General features: G+C 39.2%; 1 protein-coding gene across 2 annotated transcripts in view; it reads left to right on the top strand.

Annotated features, from left to right (window-relative positions):
* Positions 1 to 18,784, top strand: part of gabrb3 (gamma-aminobutyric acid type A receptor subunit beta3) — a gene marked incomplete at both ends in the record, with an annotated part of 45,938 nt that overhangs the window by 19,889 nt on the left and 7,265 nt on the right. For both annotated transcript variants that reach the window (XM_083970441.1, XM_083970442.1), the window contains 6 exons: positions 10 to 101; positions 183 to 250; positions 12,663 to 12,883; positions 14,502 to 14,584; positions 15,222 to 15,359; positions 18,170 to 18,322. In XM_083970441.1, the coding sequence (XP_083826567.1) occupies positions 10 to 101; positions 183 to 250; positions 12,663 to 12,883; positions 14,502 to 14,584; positions 15,222 to 15,359; positions 18,170 to 18,322 (755 nt within the window). The remainder of the gene's footprint in view (positions 1 to 9; positions 102 to 182; positions 251 to 12,662; positions 12,884 to 14,501; positions 14,585 to 15,221; positions 15,360 to 18,169; positions 18,323 to 18,784) is intronic.

Below are 18,784 nucleotides of genomic sequence, written 5' to 3'. Positions count from 1 at the left end.
CTGTTTCAGCGTCAACGAGCCGGGAAACATGTCTTTTGTCAAAGAGACTGTGGATAAACTGTTGAAAGGATATGATATTCGTCTCCGGCCAGACTTTGGAGGTATGTCTGGGGCCCCTCATGTCAGGTGCTGCACTTACATATCTATGACTACGTGTCTAACTTTATTGTGTATATTTTAAGGTCCACCGGTTGCTGTTGGCATGAGTATAGATGTGGCCAGTATAGACATGGTGTCAGAAGTCAACATGGTAAGTTATCATTCATTCATTTATATTTTGTCCTGTAACGTAATGTATTGATGCTGTTACCAAACCTTAACAAATTAAGTGTGGTTAGTTTATAGGCTACTTTGTGTTTTTACTATATTGGTGATTGATTAATATTTCTCCATACTTAAGTTATTTGCATTGTTAAGAACCTTTTTTGGTGTCCTCTTTATCTTATTTGGCAAAATGACAGCAACCCAGAAATAAAGCATGGGTTTCTAACATCAGCAGTTATATGGTAGCATATCACTTTAATTGTTCTCATCTAAATGATTAATTAGGTATTAATAAATATGTTACATCTTAAAAAACCCTCTATAAATTGTGCTTTGTTTTGTTTTGTCGTTTGCCAAAAGCTTTTCTTGCGAATCTTGTGAATTACTACTGATCTGTAAATCAGTAGTAAATGACGTAGGCTATTCCATTTTTATAAAGCCATTTTTCATTTACATGTAAACACAAGAAACTAATCTGGTCCTAAAATAACATCTACACAACCTCCTGACATAAAATCAGTTTAGAGGCTCTGTTGTGTTGTCTGGAGTGGTTTGTACTTTCAGTTTCTGCTGTATGAGACTTGTATTATTTTACATCCTGGTTCACTGGCTGTGAGACCAGCAGTGATGCCCTAATGGTCCTGTGAGAAGATAAGGTCACTTAGTCCTGTTGTCATGTTGTCTCACCATAAAAAAACAAGCCAGACCTTCAGAGGGAGGTGTGTGTGTGTGTGTGTGTGTGTGTGTGTGTGTAGTGGGCTTGGCACACCATTCGTTCTACAGTTTAATGCCTGTATGCCATCTATCATTGGTGTGAACTGCTGACAGAGCTTGATACCCGATCACGTGGTGCAAGAGGAAATAGCCCCTGACATGCTGTCCTGACAAGTGTGTGTGATGAAATGTACCCATGGTGCATTTTAATGCGTCTCTACACAACGGCAGGGACAGTGAGAACCACAGAGACGCTAAGCACTTGCCTCTGGTGACAACTGAGATTTGAAAGTGAGATAGACCGTTGAGTTAGTCTGTCAGGTTCAATATTGTGGTTGTATTAAAAAATTATCACTGTTGCAGACAGATGGAAGTTAAGAGGTTTTCATTTTCTGTACAGTTTAACTGTTGTAAGTAAATTTCTTAAACGACAAAATCTGAAGGTTGTAAAAAAAAACACAATTCAGCAGAGGACGGAGCTCGCATTAAAGTACATTTTGGTTCTCATAGTCATAACTCAGTTGAAGACACACAAACACACAACGCAACACATAGTATTTCTAGATTCAGTGTGATTTACACCTACACCTCCACTGTTCATTGCACACAAACATTCACAACTCCACTTTGAAGGCATAGAGTAAGAGATGCTCCTCAAACCTCCAGAGCTTAAAGAGTATTAAAAAGAGCTGTCGAGGAGGAGCTGCCTATTTAGATTTTTCTAAACTTTGTTTGTCTACTGTGTCTTTAAAAATCCCCAAATTTACTTTACTTGTAGGATGAATAGTGTCTGTTAACCAGCATCTCACACAGCACATAAACAATGCACCAATTTAATCATGCAAGCTGCAGTTATTTTTGCTTTTTGCACTGCTAGTTAAATGGAGAAACAAATACATAATTGCAGGAAATACACATGGAAATCTATCATCAGTTAAGCAAATCTCAGCACTTAATGGGCCAAACTTAATTTCCGGATTACAGACCACACCTGCTTTTAACTTGAGAGTTGGTGTCTGCGTATGCTACAGTATGTGAAAGCATTTGGCCTCCTCGGTGGCGATAGTATCAGACTGTGTTAATGGTTGGAGGCATGCAGATGGGACAGAGGAAATACAGCTCCTCCGCAGGCTGCAGGAATAGGACCTCTAAAAATGATTTACTCACAATACGAATGACAGGGCACCCAGAGCTGATTGCATCCCGTCCACGAGGCACTATAAAAAGTCACTTGTTTCGTTTTGTCAGATACCCAGAAATATCCAGCTTTGTATCAAACACACGAGAACCAATAGGATCACTTGCCAAACCTAGGAACCAAAATGACCTCAAATCATTTCTTCCATGTATTTTTAATGCCAGGAGCCATAGATCACAAGTTTTCATGTTTATTGTGGGAGCAGTGGCTGAACAACATTAATTTGTTCCTATCTCCTCCGTATTAGCTGTATTCATGTCACCACATTCAAACCAGCATTTGAATCTTTTAAAGGATCATGTTCTGTGATGTTACTTGAAGCATTTACTACAGGATTTCCATGTATTGATTATATCTGGGCAGTGGGCAGGCTGCAGTGAATTTACAACAGTGTGTGATTCAGATGTAATGTATCCACTCCTGTGTTCTTTACTAAGTTACTCAAGGGATATTTCTACATAATATCTCAGCAGAAGAAGATGTAAAGATCTTACTATATCAAACAGGATTAGTAGCTTAATATGATACATTTTTACCTTAAAGGGATAGTTCACCTAAAATTGAAATTTCACTCATTATCTACTCACCCTCATGTCGACTAAGGGCTGGGAGAAGTTTCAGAGTCCTCCGTGGCTTCTCTGAGTTACAGGGGGTCTCGGCATAGCAGTGCATGTCCATATAACGGTTGCAAATGGATACCAACTGTCTTCGTAACAAAAAGACACACCAAAAAACATCCAAATACCTCCATGCTACTCGTATGTAATGTCCGCCCCGAAATGCGAAATTGTCCCGAAAAATTAAATAAGTCTATATTTTAAGCTTGTTTTGTAGCAGAAGCTTCTCGAAGCTCCTCTTCCCGGTTCGTCAAATTTGGATGAACCAGGGTCTGTCCTCTTCCCAGTTCGTCCAAATTTGACGAACCGGGAAGAGGAGCTTCGAGAAGCTTCCGCTACAAAACAAGCTTGAAATATATACTTATTTAATTTTTTTCGGGACAATTTCGCATTTCGGGGCTTCAATACAAGACAGACATTAGATACGAGCAGCATGGAGGTATTTGGATGTTTTATGGTGTGTCTTTTTGTTACGAAGACAGTTGGTATCCATTTGCAACCGTTATATGGACATGCACTGCTATGCCGAGACCCCCTGTAACTCAGAGAAGCCAGAGAAGCTAACTCTGAAACTTCTCCCAGCCCTTAGTCGACATGAGGGTGAGTAGATAATGAGTGAAATTTCAATTTTGGGTGAACTATCCCTTTAAATAAACAGCTTTGGAGTAATTGTGAAGGTTTAATATGTATGGCTTAACTTGTTAAGAAGGAGCATGGAGGCTATCTGCCTTCCACATGCGTTTCACTTATTGCGCCTCTTTGCTGAAAACCAGTAATCTCTTGTTTATGACAAATTAAACTACACAAATATACACGTCCTGAAACGTATATGACGTATATATAACGTTATCCACCGCTCTATTGATTGATTTCTCGCCGGCTTCATTGTAAACAAATGCACATGGCCAAGAGGAGGGTTAGCAAAACAGCGGAAAAGCGACCGGGCTTGCATAGTTCCTCTTTAAAGCAGTGTTTCTCAAACGTGTCCAGCCCACTGAACTCCTACTCAGCAATAATAATGTTTAAATTCACCTATGAGTTAATTATTGTGTGGTTGTATGGAGGTCTCAGTGTTTGGTATACAGTATAAGGAGTATCTGTTTTCTCTATAATACTGTACAAGGATACACTACTTCTTTGTTCCAAACATTTTGCTATAATCAGTTACTTCCAGCTCCATAGGAAACAGAGGTGTGTCAGCCCATTCTGCTGTCTTCATCCAGTGTAACCTGCAGGAAACTTGCAACTCGGACTAGACATCCTGACAGATCAGAAATGCACATCCTACTTCACAGGGAGGGGTCAAACTCCAAGGGTCAGCACAGAGATTTAAATCATTCCTATCTATTAATTCAACCTCTGCAGATGACCCATCACTGCTGTGATATGTCCAATAAGAGGTGTATAGGCAAGCTGAACTAAGGGAGATCTAAGAATCCGAAATGACATGGGTTGAAAAAGACTCTGCACATTTATGTCTGCACTATAGCAAGATCTATACAAATGGAGACGTATCTGACAGAGAATACGGTGGGCTGTCTCTTCAATTGCGTGTGAGTTGTGTTAATTCAATATTGAAAACAAGACCCTACTGGGCAGGCTTTGAGGTGACTAGCTCACAGTTTGAGAAACACCCAGTTAAAAACTAATACTAATACTAATACTATCTACACTGTTGCCCATAAAGTTGGATTTTTTAAAACCTATTTTCATGAAATGATTGTAACAATGTGATTTATTCTTGACAGATAAAGTGTATATCCTCTCAAAACTTTATTGATAAAGTGTATATCCTCTCAAAATCAATCTCTTCCAAACATATCACTGTGGAAGTTATATACTGTATTTCTCATTGCATTTGTATATACTATATACAGTCTGTATATAGTATATACAAATGCAGTGAGAAATACAGTGTTAACTACTACTGTTTATGGCTGCACTGAATATTCTCCTCTGGTATCTACTGGTCAGTCTAAGCTACCTCACATTATTTTTGTAATGAGCTTTTGTATTTCACACCTACAGATATGTAAAAAAAAAAAAAAAAAAAAAAAAGCACTTACACAGCTGTACAGTAGGTTAACCTCCTACATAATATCTAACATCTAACATCTAACATACCTCATCATAAATGCAGTGTAATCCTATTTAATATTCAAATATATTAGGAGACTTTGAGAATCACATAGGCAGAAGCACTGAAATTATGTTAAATGCCAAAAACATGTTTGTTGTTCTTTTTTACAAGTCAATAGTTCATGGCTGATGATTTTTGTTGTTCTGTTTTGAAATCTTTGGACAAATATTTCTATGATTCTGCAGCTTTATGACATTCTTTTTTTAAGATTTATTCAGAAAGCTTTCGTTGCTGTGACTGGTTGTTTGACATTTCCAGAATAGCTGCCGTATCTTTCCAGTTTAAAGATCTGAAGCAAACACTAATGACAGCCCAGTGAGATCACGGATGGTGTCCAGTCAGATCATGGAAACCTTCACAATGATGTCTGAGTGAAACTGAGATCTGTCAGTCATGTATTGTGCAGCCTGACTGAAGAGACAGAGAGCTCTGCCCTGTGCACGTCTTTATTGAGCCTCGCCAGATGACAGCGAGAGGGCACACAACTTTGCGCCGACATTCAAAAACACAAAGATAAACTAAGTACAATGTGATCTGTCTGAATGTTAAAATTATCCCTTGTTTATTGGTTAATGTTGTAGTGAAGGAGAAAAGAAAAGAAAATGTGTCATCTCACTTCAACGTCTTTAGCTATAATTGAGTTGACTGGCTGTTTTTACAGTGTGTGAGTGCATGTGTGTGTTATTTGCAGTAACTTTTAATCTGTTAATAGGATGGGAGACCACATTTAGTAAATCAGTGTCAGTTGTTGGTGCTGAGTTTAGAGTCGTGCTGTAAGAGAAGAGAAGAGAAGAGGGAAACAGACAGATTAGATCTGCAATGCAGTTTCTGTCTGTTTTCATCGCTTCATCTTCAAGCTCTTCTGTTGCTTGTATGTCTTTCTTTTCTTCACCTGGAGTCCAGAAGAAAAACAGTGTCACATTTTTCCAAATTATCTGCAATTCAGTTGCACTTTTCCCGCCCTTAGCTGCGATTATTAACTGATGATCACCAGTGTTTCTTGGGTCGTAGCCATTCGACTGGCTCCTCTCTTCTTCTCAAAATGTGACATTACAGCTGTAGACAGTCCTCACTGACACTGTCACAACAACGTCAAGACAATCTCATTTAAACGACAGATCAATGAAAAGGACAGAAAGGTGTTTCATAGAAAGGATTTTTATAAAAATAGTCTTTTTGCAAAATTTACAAAACGATAAAATCACCATGTGAAGATCTGTGTTGTCATGCTGCAGTCTCAAACAACGTTAACCCCGTGTTATTCACTGACACAGGCAGGTTGTAAAGTCAGAGAAGAAAGGAGCAAAGTTGGCCCAAGATCAAGTTCATCTCCCTTACTTTTAGAAATAGCTGGATGCTTTTCAGCTCTGTTCCAAATAACCCACACTGAACAAGACCATCTTTTACTCATCTGAAGTTTTCTCCCCTTGGGGATTGTTTGACATTACCAGAAGTCGATTTAAGAGGAAGTCATTTTTTTAGTCCCTTAGACCTCCATATTAAGAGCTTCCTCTACCTGTCAGACTTCTTGAGGTAATTTCTATGTTTTTTTAATAAATGAATTTGGAAGACTAGTTCATCATTTTGGTGAAACATGTTACTGTACTTTCCTTGACTTAGATCAGGCATGCGCAACCTATTACACAAAGATCCGGTGTGGCTGCAGGTTTTCTTTCCAACCGAGCAGCAGCTCACCAGACTTGACTCATTTAATCAACCGATCTCAGTCTTCAGATAGTTGATTGGTCAAACTGTGTGCTTTTGGAACAAAAACCTGCAGCCACACTGGCCCTTTGTAGAATGAGTTGCCCATGCCTGACTTAAATGGAAGAACAGACACTGATATAAAATAGGACACTGGACAGATATGAATTAGTTTGATCAGGAGAGTCTAATGAGAGGAACAAAAGTGTGTGAGAAACATGAAGTAAAGTTGAATTTATTGTAAACAGAAGTAACAGAGGGTTTGACTGAGGATGGAAGACGAGAGGTTGTGATTGGATGACTCAGTTGATGGGAAACAGTGATTGTGACTGAAAAGGCATGAGCGAGGAGAGCATGATGACTGAACTTCTGCTGAGCTTCACTTGGCTGCAGAGGTGTTAGCTGATCTCACTCATATCCACTCTTTCCATCTATGTTTAGCTAAGCTAACGACTCAGAGCGGCGGCATCAATCCTCTAAAGTGTGTTTACAAATGCTGAGAATAGCCAGATATTCGACACAGTTAAATCTCGGATTCCAGTATATTGGTTGAGTAAGATTTTGCAGACATCAGTTCTGACTTCTGTATTTGCAATTTCTTGTAACTTTGTGGTTGACATTAATAACTAAAATATATGTGTCTGCAGTAAGATAATATCAGTGGACATATCTACCTCTATCAGTCTATAGCTGTCTATAGACCATAACATGGTCATGTGCCCCCTTCTTCTGCTGCGGTTTAATTGCACATGAGTGGAGCTTAATTTCGAATATTCAACAACCACATTTGATGAGCATCTATTGACATTAGCATGGATTTGGTTGCAAAGCCAAACGGATATGTAGTTTTTATTTCCAATGTTTAATGCCAATAAGGGCTCTTCTTCTTAATGAAATGTATGTGTATATGTTTAGGCTTATACACTAATAGTGGCATAAAAAAAATTGTAAATTGCAATTATTGGTATGGCAATTAATCATCAACAAAATTTTTATGATTGTGACAGCCCTAACATGAACAGTTGCAGCTTAATGTTCAAAAATAGTAACACATAGTAGGTAACTGTAGGATTAAGAGCTATTTGAGTGAAAGGTCATGTGTAAATGAGTTTGATGGCTCCTCGGTCATCACAGTTTTACTGTGCAGACCAAAGAAGAACTTGTTTTCTCCCTCAGAGACTTGGAAAGCGTAAAGGTGTTGGTGGCATCCTTTTAAAGAGCCAGAGTCACGCAAGGTATTGGCCCATTATAGCCTGTGTGGGCGAGCTGCAGAGCTTGTTGTCTAGGAGATGAGATTATTAATATATTTCTGACTTTACTCGCTCCACTCCTTTATTTTTAGCTTGAATATTAAGACTGCTCTGTGTCTTTCTCCATTCTGTTGTTATTTTTAATAATCCGCGGTAACCAGGCGTTCATGCTGCACAAGTGCACTCAGGGAACAAAATGCAATATTTGTGTATTTATGAGGAATCACTCCCTGAGGCGTGACCCTGTAGTTTGTATAGCTTGCAGAGATGCACCTGTTCAGGCATTTTGAAGTACCTTAAGCTGTAAAGCAGATCCTCCCAGTGTTGTTGTTACACATTTATTCAGCAGCCACACTATGAGTCAGCTGGAAGACAAATCCATCATGTCCTTTAAGACCCATCCCTTTTGACACTTTAACATTATCCTCCTTCTGCCCAGAGGAAGGAACCCTTAAAAATCTCATAGTACAGATGTTCGCTCAGATTTATATGGAGGGGCCTGTGAGCCACATAAAGGAAGCCTTAGGCTGCATCTCCTCTAAAGGTAAGGAGAGCTCAGCTAGAAATGCTTATGTTGTTCCATAAATACAGCATGCTGAGTTAAACACTGGGCCGGAACAATGCTGCATTTACTGTTACACAATAGCGGTAACCCTTGTAGTGTGACCCTTCAGGAGTATAAATCCTCTGAGCAGCAGCACCATTGTACTCATCACTCTAACAGGGTGCTTCAAATAAAAATGGACCGTTATTTGGCAGGACCAATTGAGACTAATTATGGTGGATGGACTCTCCATCCATTTAGTCGCATTTTAGTTTTAGTGCATTGAGAGGAAATGCTATGAGTGTCTTGGATAAATGGACACGATGCCTAGCTAGCAAACGGCTTCTTCATGGTTTGAGGACATCAAACATTTTTCATCCATCGCAGTTTGTACTGTTTATGTAAACGCTTCACTCACCAGTTAATGTAATTGGTTGCACTATTAATACATGTGATATATCCATAGCATTGTTAGCACTTAGTGTTGATATCCAACCTACAAAAGATGTGCCGGACCAAAATACACATCATCATCATTTTTATATTCTTTTCATGAATAATTGAAAATCATTGCAAATTAAATTGTGACTCATTGTGCAATTTCAATATCAGCCAGAGATTTTTTTTTTCTTTTCCAAAACATCAATTTACCACATATAATGTGAAAAGTGACTTTAAAATTAGCACCAGACTCTACTTAGCTCTACTGAACATTTCTGCATTTGTCAGCCCACTGTTGTTTTGGTTGTACAGTATTTAACTTAAGTATTATGGTTTAGTGTCACCACTCTCATCAGATTTGTTGCCAGTCCCATCGTATACCTGGTGACAGTAAACAGTGTGTGGCCTAAAAATGAGCCCAGCAGCTTTAACTAGTGTTCGGGCTAGACTACTGGGCAAACTGTCATTTGATCACTGCTCCATATTTTCAAATCCTCATTCATTCATTCATTCATTTTCTATACAGCTTATCCTGCACTAGGGTCATGGGCGAGCTGGAGCCTATCTCAACTGACTTCGGGCGAGAGACAGGATACATTCTGGACAATGCAAATTATAAAAAGCCAAACTGTGTAAATTTAAGTGGAGCTAATCAATATACGTGTTTAAAAAAAACATCAGCATTTATTCCAGCGTTGTGATTTTCCGCGGTCAGGTTGGAGACTCAGGCTGTTGGTGTTGTGTGTTGTCTTCTGTTGTCTCTCGCTGATAAATATTTCTCAGTTCCTGATTTATCATGAGGTTTCCGTCATAGCTTTTAGTTTTCAGTGTAGATAACCATGCACCATAAATACATCAATCACATAAGACCGTGGTTGGATGGATTTAAAACAGTGGCATGCAATTCTGTTTTTCCTGGTGGAACTGAATACAGATAGCCACATTGTCTCTCAGCTCATCCATGGTCCGGCGTGATCTCTGTCAGATTCTGCTGTTTAGTTTTGTCACAGAACTCAGGATGCCTGCGTAGAGAATAATTTCAGACTGAAAAGTTCTAACAATGAAACAGAGAGAAGAAAGTTTTCTCTTGATCTCTCTACTCCACAAAAATAGCTCACCTGCGTCTCACTTGTAGCCTGCTTTAAGGGAACAAAATCATTTAATGAAAGCTTTGTTAAATGCCATGTGGGAGGATGCAGAGACTGAAACTATTAAATGCATTGTTTTTAAAATACATACATACACTTTGCAATCCTACTGGGAACACTCAGCTGTCTTCTGGAGTGATAAAAACCCCCTCCTGCAGGGGGTAGGCATCTCTTAGTGCTATTCCTGTATTCCCAGCAGATATCATGGTGTTAACTTGACGTAGACGATATTTGACTGGCACACAGTAACCATGTATGAGACTGTGAACTCTCCGAGCTGAAGATGACACGACAGTGTCATCCTCCCACTGGGCCTCATTTACTCACTGGTGCTCAGAACAAACCTCTTTCTGTCTCTTGTGGTTTAAATATCTGACAACAAACAACAGCACTCCTGAGTGCCAGACACAGAGCACAAAAAACTGTCAAATTTGCAGGTATGATACCAACATGTGGGGTGTGACAGCATGTGTTATCAGATTTAGCTATTAGTAATGTAACTGACATAATATGGGAAATTGCCCTTTGCATGGAAGGATCATTTGGGTCATATTTCAGTACAATCAACAAAATCAAATGTTACCATCTTCCAAGTTCCTGTGTTTTTGTGCATTCCTTCACACGGATGGGTGGCAAATTACTTTAAGTGATTTTGCATTTCAAAATATTAATTTCAGCTGTTTCACCAAACAACCATTTCCAAACAAGTTTAGTTTGACCTTTTCATCCAGATAATTATGTGGAAAGTTGAAGGCTAATTTTAAGCTCTCAAAGATAGAGGGAAAATTTGACAATTTATGACACTTTACTTATGATAGTGAATGGTATAATAACCTAAACAGTGTCATTTTAGCTTTGTCACTGTGAGCTTATGAGCACACTGGCATTAGCATTTATTGGTCAAAGCCCTTTGTGTCTCTAGCATTGCAGCTCTTAGCATTACTGTTGTTCTATAAGTGTGGAGATTATTTCTGATGTTGAGCTAAAATGGTCATCTGACTGGAGGTTGTTTTCAAATGTAAATTTCTATTATTTTCTTTTCTTTTTACACAAATAAATTGGTGTGTGACACTTAAGCTATGTTTGTGTCTTTCATTAAAAGTGACCTCCCATGTGTCTGTCAGAGGGAATTTCCCTGCACAGCAACACAAAGACAAAGCCCTCTGTGGGGAATAAGCTGCAGGCCTGAGTCCTGTGGGACCCTGCAGGTAGCACATGGTCCTGGGAACAGGAGGGCGTACTGTACAGTGTGTACACTGAGCAAAGCATTGTTTGTGAGATGCTAAAGCTGTGTTTAAGGCAGTCAAGGACAACTGCTGAGGCGGGATCTGAAGATCTGAAACTGACTAAAATAGTTGCGGTCCAGACACTGAGTGAGAGGGCTGGTTCTCTGGATGGGCTCCATCTCTGTAGTATAAGATATGTTGTGTAAAGCTGATTCAAGCGGCCCACACCTCTACTGTATGTGGGAGGGAGCGTAATGAGGGCATCTTCTGTTCACAGGGGGTGAAAGAGAACTGGGAGGGTGAAGGCATTTCTATAGAGAGAATAAAACAGCCCAGTCTCAAGCCAGGGATTTTCTGGAAAGATACTCAGTATATTAGTTACTACACAAGCTGAACCTGCTCTGAAGAACTGACAGTGTGTCTGTGGCCTTCTGGAGAAATGAGTCAGGAGTATAATTTTTTCATCATTCCATTTTTTTTTTTAATTGATGGAATAGTTTCTACAGCAGAAAGATGAAACCCACACAGCTCAGAGGTAATTTTTTTAATACAGGCTAAGAGAACAAATACAGATGCTGAGGCTACAAACACCCTGAATTATTCATAGGAGTCAATATTATTTTATATTACACTGTCATATCTGTGTAATTCATTCCAAACATAAAACAAACCCACTGTTTGTCAGCCATGCATGATGCAGCTGTCCCTTTGCACCAGTGTGTGTTGTGTATAGAGTAATGAGGGAATCAACAAAAGCAGTGCAATTCTTGTCTTTTCTTTCTTCCTTTCTTTTTTTCCCCTGTCAGAATCAGGTCAGCAGTTTCTGAGGTAAAGGTAAAGAACCGCACAGAGCGACCATTAGTTCATTGGTGAATCAGCTCCGTGTTGAAAAGAGACTATGGACTTTTATGACCAAAGAAAAATCCAGGCGTTTCTGAACACTTTATTATGAATATGCCGTCGCACCAGAAGATTGAAATGTAGGCATTTTCAGCACAGCCCAGTTTTTGTTTATTTCCTGAGACCTTCTTATTTATTTAAGAGAACATTAGTCAGCAGAACAAAGCCAAGTGAGCTAGTAAAGAGCTCCATTAAAGGCCCGGAAAAGCTTTTGTGTTTGATGGATCCACTTGTAAATAATTGAAATAGCTTCGTGTCAAAGCATGTATTGCTGCTAATATATCAAGGAATCTATCTATGTATCTATCTATCCATCTGTCCATCTGTCTATCAACTTGGTAACCTTGTAGGAGAGGAGACTCGACTTCAGTTTAGGCCGTGGTGCCTTCACTGGCCTCAAGAAATTGCAAATGACTGAAACTAAATTACATTATTCATACCTTGTCCTTGCACCTCTCTGACTAATTTCTATTGTCACGTACAGCGACATGACCGTACTGTTTTGACTTCCCACAGGACTACACGCTGACTATGTACTTCCAGCAGTATTGGAGAGATAAGAGGCTGGCCTATGCAGGAATCCCTCTCAACCTGACACTGGACAACAGAGTAGCAGACCAGCTCTGGGTCCCTGACACCTATTTCCTCAATGACAAGAAGTCCTTTGTGCACGGTGTCACCGTCAAGAACCGTATGATTCGACTCCACCCAGACGGCACTGTCCTCTACGGCCTCAGGTAAGCCACATTGTTAAAATTAATTCTCAAATATTGGCTGTTTGTTTTCGTATTGTTTTAACCTCAGCAACAACAGATCATGGCCTTTATCTGAGACAGGCCTCCTGTTTCCTGTTAACTATGATGAAAAGCTTCCTTGAGTTTTTGGTTACCTATTGCCTCTGTAATCCTCCGTAGATTTTAACATGAGTTTTCCCTCCGTTCTTTTATATCTAGGCTTTTAGTTTACTGAAAAATAATGTCAGAAAATGTTGAGTTTTGTTGACAGCAGCTTCACATCGATTAGAAGTATGACAAAGAGGAAACAGAGAGGAAATAACAATAGCAAGAGTAGGTTTCCATCCACATGTCAGGCAAAGTATAACCCGGTCCACCCTCTACCACCATGTGAATGTGAGGAGTTGATAAATGGCTGGTGCCGCTAATTGGCTGCTGCTGCTAATTTTCCAGTTGGGTGCCATTACTGTAATTGTCTGAATACTTTACAGGTCCCATATTTTACACTTTTCCCATCTCTAATTTGAAGTGTTGGTCCATACTGTAAGTAGACATATTTGTAGTTTAAAGAACCAAAAACCATCTCAGTGTAGTTTTACGTCTCTCTTGAGCTTCTTCTCTGGAGCTTCTTCTCTGGAGCTCTATAACGTCAGTGAAAACAGTCAGCCAATCAAAAGAGACGCTTCCATGTTTCTGTGGTCAAAGAGAAGTGTAACAATTTTTGTAGAAAAACTGTAATATAGAACCTAGACCTGATCTATAAACAGAGAAGAAATTGAAGACTCCGTTTATAACACATGGGACCTTTAACTAACTTGAGAATTTACAATTGATACCCATTTCTACTGGGCATTATGACAGAGAAACCATTTGAACACACACATTATTTAAGCACTGATTACACAGATCTGGATTTCATTAGGATATCCACACATGATCAGCTTTTATTAACACTTACAGATTGTGTACATGCATCTCCATTAGCCAGATAACAGCTTTCCTCTGGCTTGACACACTCACATCAGAAAGCATTGGCTGCAATAAAGATTAAGTATGCATCTTAGAGAAACCGATGTATTTATACATTTTAGCACTCCACACCACCTCTCAAGATGGTTTCAGTGATTAGCTAGCATTGCATCTCTAATGCTCATTGGTCATATTTAATCTTGGCTCATACACTATCACATATCTATCTAATCTACACAAGGCGCTTGAAGTTGCTAAATGTTTTATTTGTTTTCTTGCAGCCATTTAAACTGCAATTCCAACGAAATGGTTGCACAGCAGGTCCTAATATCAACTCATATCTTGTAACTCAGCTCATGTTTATTTGAACTGCACCTCAAAAGCCTGGAAGTGCCATTAGCAGCACATTTTACTCCCAACCAAATAATAATGAACGTCATTGCATTACCAGGATGTGTGTGTCTCACTAATCATTTGTGCAGTTTGAAAGTAGTTGTATCTTGTTTCTAGAAAGCAAGCACATCTCCATGCATTTGCAATTGCATCTTCTACTACTGTGTTTCGATAATGTGTCTTTGCAAATGAACCACACCATTGAAAGCAAGGCCCCCTAAGTGATGTACATTTCTCTCTTGTTTTTGTTTTAACTCAGAATCACAACAACAGCAGCCTGCATGATGGATCTGAGGAGATACCCCCTGGACGAGCAGAACTGCACTCTGGAAATTGAGAGTTGTAAGTTTAAGCTTTACGTCCTGGAGGAAAGAAATACAGTGGACAGCTCTACTTTCTCGTCACTTTTATGAACAGCACTGTAATTCTCATAAAAAAAAGTTCTCACACCCCTCATCTCATGAAGACAGAAACTGCACTGACTGCTGAATCTCTTTCGATTTATGACGCTGTCGTATCTCAGCGGGATTGCTTGCTTCAACTTCTCCAGTTAGACCTACTGTACTTCACCGGTGCAGAAAGGTTTTAAGCAGACAGTGATTTCCACGGTAGAGCATGGTGATAATTAGTTCAGAGTCATACATCTTGATGATGTATTTGGCTATCTGTGCTGCCGTAAAATACTGACAGTCATGGAGCCCATGCGTGTGGTGTAAGTGTGTGCGCCTGCAGTGACACACATCCCTGTGAAGATTTACATCTCACGCAATCAGCACCTTGCAGCCAGACGGGTCTATGTGATTCATAGCATTTATTGTAAATCAACTGTGGCTTTTAGACACACAGATTTCACTTGTGAAACAAATAAAAAGGCATGATTGAGTTTGGCCCTGCAACAAAATGAGACGACTGCATTTTCGGTGCAGTTCCACTCATAAGAAATCACACCTTTCCTTCTTTTCTACGTCTCCTTTCGCAGATGGTTACACAACAGATGATATAGAGTTCTACTGGAAAGGAGGAGACACTGCAGTGACAGGGGTGACACGCATCGAGCTCCCTCAGTTCTCCATAGTCGACTACAAACTGGTCTCCAGGAACGTGGTCTTTTCCACAGGTGAGTGGCAATCACAGTAATGCTGTTCAAGCAATTCATAAGTACTTATATTTCTTATTGGATCCACTTAAATAACCTCCCAAATAGTCCTTTAATCACCTCATAAGGTATTATTTAACAGAGTTTAACACTCCAAAATGGACTGACTGAAATCAGGTTTTATCAGATTTGATTGACAGTGATCAAACCACCCAGGATAATTGTGTGATTTGGAACGAAAACTGACCTTAATCCTGATTGGGGCAAAGAAGTTTTTATTTTCTATTTTTATTTCTTCTTTTTTTTTTTTCATGTGAAACTAGAATTACTACCCTGATGACTAGTTTCAGGTTACATCCCTGTCATACAAAATACTTTACGCTTGTTATGGATTTTTGTTATAATTGCTGTGCAAAGTAATTATACTGTGTAAGTAATTTTAGCCATGGCTGAAAAGTGTTATGTGTAGTAACATGACCATGACCTTTGACCTTTGTGCACTGAAGTCTAATCAGTGAGATTTAAGGTTCACAAAATCTTAAACACAAGGCCTCCAGCCCTGGCTGTTGCTGGCACAGAGGCAAAATAAATAAAAACAGTTCCAATGTGGACAGAAACTACTGTTTTCTTTTTAATACTGCCATCACTCATCATAAAGAGCTGATTGAAAAGATCAGTTTTAGGGCCTTAAATAGTTCACATAAGACTCTTAATTACAATTACTTACAATAACCATGACCTCTCTCAGCAGAACACCAGAACCAGGAATAATAATAGAAAGGCAATTATCCCTTCATTTATTCAAGCTCTTGATAAAAGAATGATGCCTGTGCTTACAGCACAATAATGTATTCATGAGGCAGAGCGCCAAGAGCATGAATTATTCTCTTATGATACAAAACCTCAGAGGCACCAAAATACTGATTATTTCCACTGCTGAATCAGTGTCAAGTAGGATGGAGACTGTCCGAACATCTCTGAGAGATAATACTGTGAGGGGTATTAGAGCTAATTACAGTCAGGTTCAAATCTTGATACAAATAGGCTCCCAGGTGCATCTGCAGATACTGTTTATGTCTCACATACAGTAATGTCTGGCATACACAAGGTGTATACATTTAGTCACTCATTCAGATTGCAGAAATAGCCATTATAGGGCAACAAGGCCATTTAGTGTTTGCATAGACTTGATGTCACCAGAGACTCTCAACACTCGGTCTTGTCCCTGTTCAGGTGTAAAGCAAGAAAATAAAACTTTATCAGTCCAACAAGGCTGCAATAATTAACAGTCAATAAGCTGTGTTGGTTTTCTGGCTAGACCAGTGGTACTAAAACATTTTCACATAAAGAACCCAGGACTGACACAAATCAGATCACAGACCACTGTTTGTTAAAAGTTTTAGATGTGACTTCTGTTACTGTAATTTCAGCACAGACACATAAACCTACATTTGCTAAGCTAATATCATACAGTATATATATATATATTTTTTAAATTGCACTTATTAGTGTGCACATATAGAAATACACATAGACAGTCTGACAGTTTAAGAACTCTCAACACAAATTTTAGATAATATAACACAATATGACAGATGTCTTCAGCAGGGGGTCTGCAGGGGGGGTCGTGGAATTTTTGGTTGAGTAGACAATGTTTTATATTATTTAGTTTCAAAAAGGTTAATTTGAAGCTCCTCTGCATGATTATCATGCAATTGACAAGCATAGTTGATTTCAGCATTGGTATCAGTTAACATGGTCTGTTTATAAATGGCAGAGTCATGGTCACCCACTACTCACTGTACCTTCCACGTTTAAAATAAAAAACATTAATATATGAACCTCTATACTATTTGAATAGCTTAGTATTGAATGCACAATAACAAGGTATGTTTATACATGGCACTGGGCCCAGTTTACGTAATATAATAAACATTTTTTCACTATAATAGGGGTCCCTGCTCCATCTCTCCATCAGTTTGGGGTCCTTGGCCTAAAAAATGTTGAAGACCCTTGCAATATGATATTACCCACATTAAACTCACATAACACTCAGAGCAGCCCCAGTTGTAGCTGTCAAACTGTTAATATTTATCTAAAGAAATTGTTAAAGAAATAGTCTGAGTTGTTTTAGAAATACTCTCATTCATTTACAGCTAAGTTATACTTGGCGGTTTAGCTTAGACTTGACACAGGGGCAAAGAGTGAACCTCAGTCTGGTAACAAAGTCCATGTTTTAGAACCTCTAAAGTCCTTTGCACGTAGCTAATGTGTCTAAACTCTACAAAAGCCAGGTTAGCTGTTTCAGTTCTTAAACATATTTATCAGAGAGATGTTAAAGTGGTTTCAGGTTTTTTTTCTTATCTAACCCTTGGTTTGAAAAGAAAATAATTTCCCAAAATATCAAACTGCCCATTTATTATTATCATCATTGTGTGTGTGTGTGTGTGTGTGTGTGTGTGTGTGTGTGTGTGTGTGTGTGTGTGTGTGTGTGTGTGTGTGTGTGTGTGTGTGTGTGTGTGTGTGTGTGTGTGTGTGTGTGTGTGTGTGTGTGTGTGTGTGTGTGTGCACGTGCGTGTATGGTGTCTATTTCATTGTGTTTTCTATTTGCTCTGCATCGCGGTTGCTTGCTCACAGATAATCTCAAGGCTAAATTTTATCAGATGATTTGCAATTTAAACCACACTTGCCTGTTTCCATGGTGATGAAACCAGTTCATGAGCCCATTGCCATAGGAACCAAAACAAAATGCATGACATCCCAGTGTTCCTCTTGAATTAAAGACGACTATTTCCCTTTCTCTTTCTTTTTTCTTCTTCTTGTTGCTGCAGGTGCCTATCCTCGACTGTCTCTGAGCTTCAAGCTGAAGAGAAACATCGGATACTTCATCCTGCAGACGTACATGCCCTCCATCCTCATCACCATCCTATCTTGGGTGTCATTCTGGATAAATTATGATGCCTCAGCTGCCAGAGTTGCATTAGGTATGATGTGTCCCATGCATTAGATTGACCTCAGGTCTGTAGTTTCACCTTCAGATAGATGTCTTTTGTGTTTTATGGGTTGAGCTTGTACGGTTGTGAACAGTGACAACTTCCATCCCAAAGCCACGATCCTGACAGGAACCAGGATATCGCCACACACAAAATGATCTTTGAACAAATGACTCCATCAGACATATTTATTAGTCAAAAAGACATTGTTAGGTGACATATCACTAGTATTTATAACTTCAATTCAAGTACCTGTAGATTACATGTCTGACATGTGCATGTGGATATATACCTGAGTGTGCACATCCTGCCACTGCACACATATTTGGCTTCCTACATATTCTCCAACCACAAACCCAGAAAAGCAGCAGTTTATATCAGTATAAATGCAGACTACCCAGTATGACTCAGCATGAACTAGTTCCATATTATTGTAGCTTTATTTAAGTTGTT

This window comes from Trachurus trachurus, assembly GCF_905171665.1.
Source record: "Trachurus trachurus genome assembly, chromosome: 4".
In the NCBI taxonomy this organism is placed as follows: domain Eukaryota; kingdom Metazoa; phylum Chordata; class Actinopteri; order Carangiformes; family Carangidae; genus Trachurus; species Trachurus trachurus.
The sequence above is the reverse complement of the archived record's forward strand: the minus strand, read 5'-3'. Positions and strand labels throughout refer to the sequence as shown.